Here is a 6000-nt window from a genome sequence, read left to right on the forward strand (position 1 = left end):
ACTGGAAGTTTTAAGAAGATGTTGGATAGCCATTTGTCTGAAATAGTATAGGGCGAACCTATGGCATGCGGTGGTACGTGGGGCCATTTGTCAGGGCACGCAAGGTCCCGTTTGTCTGTAGGACCGTTTTTCGTCCTCTGGAGCCTTCAGGGAAGCCTCTGGAAGGACCCTGAAGGCTCCGGAGGGCTAAAACCGGTCCTACGAGAAAACTGGAAGTCCGTTCCCGAACTTCTGGTTTGCCCGTATGGCTGGGTTTGTGCACTCTGGAGGCTTTGGAAGCTTCCCTGAAGCCTCTGGAGGACCTCCAGGGGGGCGGGGGGTTGTTTTCGCCCTCCCCAGGCTCCTATAAAGCCTCTGGAGCCTGTGGGCCCCCACTGCACTCCTCCCCCACTTTTAGCATGCAAGCCACAAAAGGTTTGCCATTGGTATAGGGTTTCGTATTTGAGTAGTGGGTTGGAATGGAAGATCTTCCAACTCTGTTATTCTGTTAACATGTTGGCTGGGGAATTCTGGGAGTTGAAAGTCTGCCCATCTTAAAGTCTCTAAGGTTGAGAAACACTGCTCTAGAGATAGTGTTTTTATCTATTTGGGAAGAATGAGAACTAAGACTATTTCCAGATGAGCTATACATATATATTGAGTGTCCCAGCTGGCACCAATTGTGCACATGTGTAGCTATGTGTGTGTGTTTGTGTGTGTGTATCTACATTCATCTATTTCTGTCTAGTATCTCCATCCATCCATCCATCCATCCATCCGTCCATCATATTCTCCCTCTCTCCCTCTCTCCCTCTCTCCCTCCCTCCTTCTCTCTCTCTCTCTCTCTCTCTCTCTCTCTCCATCATCTATCTCTTTCTGTCTTCTGCCCATATCATCTATCTATCTAGTTATTCTGTGTATTTATTTTGTATTTTTAAAAAACAGGCTAAAGCTCACAACAAATTTGCAGCAAGTGGCTAAAATTCAGTCTTTCAAAAAAAGGGCTAAAACCATTTTTTTAATCCAAAATGGTTTGGCATGCTTTATTTTATAACAACATGTTTGTTTGCAAGCTTCTCTGGGAATGCTTTGAATGCTTCCACTGCCTCCAGTGACTGATAAAAATCCACCCTGCAGTTTTTAAGCTTGTTTGTTTTTAATTCCAGAGCACATTGCCCAGTTAGCTGCTAATTTAAGGAAACCCTTGGCTCCTGGACTCATGGGGAAGCCTGGGCCCGCTGGACCTCCGGGGCCTGCTGGAGCAATGGGGAGCATTGGACATCCTGGGGCTCGTGGTCCACCCGGATACAGGGGACCCCCAGGGCATTTGGGAGCTCCTGGGCCTAGAGGTGAGTAAAGCCCCAAAGAGATTACAGGTAGTCCTCAACTTATGATCATTTCTTTAGCGACTGTTGGAAGTTACAATGGCACCAGTGGCTTGGTGGGCATGGCTTGGGGGGAGTGGCTTGGTGGGCATGGCTTGGGGGGAGTGGCTTGGTGGGCATGGCTTGGGGGAGTGGCTTGGTGGGCATGGCTTGGGGGGAGTGGCTTGGTGGGCATGGCTTGGGGGGAGTGGCTTGGGGGGCATGGCTTGGGGGGAGTGGCTTGGTGGGCATGGCTTGGGGGAGTGGCTTGGTGGGCATGGCTTGGGGGAGTGGCTTGGTGGGCATGGCTTGGGGGGAGTGGCTTGCTGGGCATGGCTTGGGGGAGTGGCTTGGTGGGCATGGCTTGGGGGGAGTGGCTTGGTGGGCATGGCTTGGGGGGAGTGGCTTGGTGGGCATGGCTTGGGGGAGTGGCTTGGTGGGCATGGCTTGGGGGAGTGGCTTGGTGGGCATGGCTTGGGGGGAGTGGCTTGGTGGGCATGGCTTGGGGGAGTGGCTTGGTGGGCATGGCTTGGGGGGAGTGGCTTGGGGGGCATGGCTTGGGGGGAGTGGCTTGGTGGGCATGGCTTGGGGGAGTGGCTTGGTGGGCATGGCTTGGGGGAGTGGCTTGGTGGGCATGGCTTGGGGGGAGTGGCTTGGTGGGCATGGCTTGGGGGAGTGGCTTGGTGGGCATGGCTTGGGGGGAGTGGCTTGGTGGGCATGGCTTGGGGGGAGTGGCTTGGTGGGCATGGCTTGGGGGGAGTGGCTTGGTGGGCATGGCTTGGGGGAGTGGCTTGGTGGGCATGGCTTGGGGGGAGTGGCTTGGTGGGCATGGCTTGGGGGGAGTGGCTTGGTGGGCATGGCTTGGGGGGAGTGGCTTGGTGGGCATGGCTTGGGGGAGTGGCTTGGGGGGAGTGGCTTGGGGGGAGTGGCAAGGGAAGGTTATTGCAAAATCCCCATTCTCTCTCTATCAGCTGGGACTCAGGAGGCAGAGAATAGATGAGGGCGGGGCCAGCCAGAGGTGATATTTGCCGGTTCTCCGAACTACTCAAAATTTACTCTATCGGTTCTCCAGAACTGGTCAGAACCTGCTGAATACCACCTCTGAATGGCACCGAAAAAAGTGACTTATGACCGTTTTTCACACTTTATGACCATTGCAGCATCCCCATGGTCACCTGATCAAAATGGCATGTATTCATGTACTCATAGACGTTGGCTATGAAAATTCTCAGTCATCCAGGACATGGTTGTCCCAAAGGTGCTTTTTCGAGAGGCAACTGGACTTTCTGGGGTTTTTTTGAAGGCGTTTTTCTTCTCATCCAAGAAAGGGCATTTTCCACCATCCAGTCAGAACTGAAGAAGCTTCTTGGATGAGAGGCGAAATGTCTTCAAAGAAAAACCAGGAAGTCCAGTTGCTTCTTGAAAAAAACACCTGTGGGACTTTTTGCGACCTTCTAACAAGCAAAGTCAAGAGGGAACCCAGGTTCATGTAACAAACCACACTACTAACTTTACAACTGCAGTGATTCACAACAACTCTGGCAAGAAAGGATGTAAACTGGGGCAAACCTCCTCGAGCCACAGAAATTCCGGGCTCAGGCTTGTGGTCAGAAGTTGAGGAGTACCTGCCATGCATTAAAACCTACGAAAGGTTGGATTTGATGTTTCTTTCCCAAGTCGGCTTACCAAGGGTGTCCTTTCTGATGGATGGATTTTATTTAAATTTTATAGGGGACTCAGGTGAGAAGGGAGACAAAGGAGTCGCTGGCAAAGGCGTGGATGGACCTGTTGGAGATCAAGGCCCACAAGGTGAGTTGAAAAGAATGTTCTGCAGGGGAATGTCTATGGAGATTCTCAATCATCCAGGTCCTGGTTGTTCCCAAAGGTGCTTTTTTCCAAGAGGCAACTGGATTTTCTTGTTTTTCTTTAAAGACGTTTCGCTTCTCATCCAAGAAGCTTTTTCAGCTCAGAAGGAGCTTCTTGGATGAGAAGCAAGATGTCTTCAAAGAAATCTCTATGGAGATTCTCAATCATCCAAGTCACGGTTGTCCCCAAAGGTGCTTTTTAAAAGGTAACTGGATTTTCTTCATTTCCCTCCCCCCGCCTCTTGAAAACATTTCACTTCTCATGCAAGAAACTTCTTCGGTTCTAACTGAATGGTGGGGAATTGAGGGATTTATAGCAGGGGTGTCAAACTCGATTTCATTGAGGGCTGCATCAGGGTTGTGTTTGATCTCGGGGGAGGGCGGCTGGGGGGGGGGGTCTGGCCATGGTGGATGTGGCCAGCTCAATGTCACTTAAGAGCCGAGGTGGCACAGTGGTTAAATGCCACACTGCAGGCTACTTCAGCTGACTGCAGTTCTGCAGTTCGGCTGTTCAAATCTCACCGGCTCAGGGTTGACTCAGCCTTCCATCCTTCCGAGGTGGGTAAAATGAGGACCCGGATTGTTGTTGGGGGCAATATGCTGACTCTGTAAACCTCTTAGAGAGGGCTGAAAGCCCTATGAAGCGGTATATAAGTCTAACTGCTATTGCTACTTGTGTTGGGGTAGCCACATTATTTCACATGAGATCAAGGTCGGGCTGCTGGCACCTGGATGGGAGTGACCGAAGTTTGGTGGCAGCTGAGACAGGGGGGTTGATTGGGCCATGTGATGTGAATGTCACTGGACAGAGCAGGGTGTGAGTTTTAGTGTGGGTGGGGGGAAATGCAGGCTTTCACATTCGGGTTTCCCCAGATGTGCCAATATGACTTCTCTAATAACATTTTACTTCGATGGACTTTGTCTCGGAGTTCTGAATTGCAATGAGGAGTTAGTTGGAATGCTGACAATTTTTTGGAGGGAAAAGCCTACCGTAATATATTCAAATTTTGTTGGGACTTGTAGGGGAAAAAAATAGCTAATTCAAGGAACCAATTGGCAAAGGGGAGAAATTGAGAGCAGCTGAAATTGACAGGTAGTTCTCCATGTCAACCAATCTAGAGCAGGGATCTCCAAATTTTTCAACTTGAGGACCATAAACTTCAATTCCCAGAATTCCCTAAGACTTGTGAACTTCAACTCCCAGAATTCCCCAGCCAACCTTCTGGAGTTGAAGTCCATCAGTTTTCAAGTTTCCAAATTTGGAGACCCCTTGATTTAGGTTGAGAAGTTGGCAATCCAGATCAATATCTAGATACGGGGAAAGAAAAATGGCCCCGAGGACACACATAAGCTTTAAAACCAAACCATTTTTTTTTAAAAATGTGATTGTTTCTCCAGCTGCTGCCTGTCCTTGGAAAAAATGCCGAATAACATGCTGAATCTTTTGTTTTCCCCCTCCCAAGGACCACCAGGTGTTCCTGGAATCAGGAAAGATGGTCGGAATGGTGCGCCTGGTGAACCTGGGTTACCAGGGGATTCTGGAAGACCGGGTTCAGCTGGAGCACAAGGAACTACAGGACTCTGTGATTCGTCTGCCTGCATAGGAGCTGCTGCTAGAGGGAAATTCAAGAAATCATAAATCTGCAGGAAGTTGAATGAAGTGAGTGAGGAAAGGGAACACGACATTCAATGCAGTTGTTACCAAGAGAGAGTATTTATGGCTCAGGGTTGAACTGTGGGGTCCTTGGTGCTCTCTGAACTTGATAGTTTTCTTGCAGATGTTTAGTTATCCAACTAGGCGGCGACATCAGTGCATTGATGATGTCACCTAGTTTGGTAATGAAATGTCTGCAAGAAAACCTCCAACCTTAGAGAGGGCCAAAGAACCCCACAAGGGAATTGTTCATACACAGTGAAAGAAACATTGTCCGGATTGAAAGAGGGTTAATAAAATGGATGCTCTTTTTCAGTTCCATGGGGGGGGGGGGAGAATCAACTTACACATAATGGACGCTGTAGTTAATGTCTATTTCATGCCAAACAGAACCAGTTCTTTGAAGAGACATACCGTTTATTCCTAAAGTAAAAGTTAAAAGAGATTCCCTCTTCCTAAGATTATACCAGTTTTTGCAATGACTTCATTTGGTGTTTATTAATCCCATATCATTACTGGTAAAATAACAGATGTAAACTCATTATTTTCCAGATTGTCCAAGAACTGTACATACCTGGACTGGTGATTCAGACAGAAAATGCAGGCGTTAAATGGCTAGGAAGTGGGATAATTTGCAGAGCTCCCTGTTTTTATTGGGGTTCACAAATGTAAATTGGGTGAATTGAATCAAACTGGATGATTAAAATTATCATTTATAAAATGTGCATAATTCAAAGATTCCCTTGAAATTCACTCCCTGACATTTTGTGTCCACAACAGCTTAATGTATTGGATCAAAAGCCATGTTGGACATCCATCTGAGTTTTTATGGGTGTGAATTAATCACAACTGCACTGGAAACAGATTTTACAACATTCAATGGAATATCACGATATACTTAGAGCCCACTCTAGGGTGTGAATTCTTAGTAAATGTCCATTTGCATGCATGGTTTATGAGGAAAAACGTGCACACACCTGTTTCTTAGATGAATTTGAACATTTCTCCAGTATTATAAAGGATATTCAGTAACGACACATTATACCCTTTCAACATTAAGTATTAATAAAAAAACCAAAGTACAGAAAACAAACACTATTGAAAACGAGTGTATACATTAATGTAAAAATAAATTTAA

The 6000-nt window shown here is 47.6% G+C and overlaps 1 protein-coding gene across 1 annotated transcript in view; it reads left to right on the forward strand.

Moving 5' to 3' along the window:
• COL9A3 (collagen type IX alpha 3 chain) overlaps positions 1–5202 on the forward strand; it is a 67693-nt gene extending 62491 nt beyond the window's left edge. The window contains exons 30-32 of the mRNA XM_032218378.1: positions 1146–1328; positions 3075–3152; positions 4672–5202. Coding sequence (XP_032074269.1) covers positions 1146–1328; positions 3075–3152; positions 4672–4847 — 437 coding nt within the window. The 3' untranslated portion in view covers positions 4848–5202. The remainder of the gene's footprint in view (positions 1–1145; positions 1329–3074; positions 3153–4671) is intronic.
• The last annotated feature ends 798 nt before the right edge of the window (positions 5203–6000 follow it).

This window comes from Thamnophis elegans, chromosome 5 (assembly GCF_009769535.1).
Source record: "Thamnophis elegans isolate rThaEle1 chromosome 5, rThaEle1.pri, whole genome shotgun sequence".
NCBI lineage: Eukaryota > Metazoa > Chordata > Lepidosauria > Squamata > Colubridae > Thamnophis > Thamnophis elegans.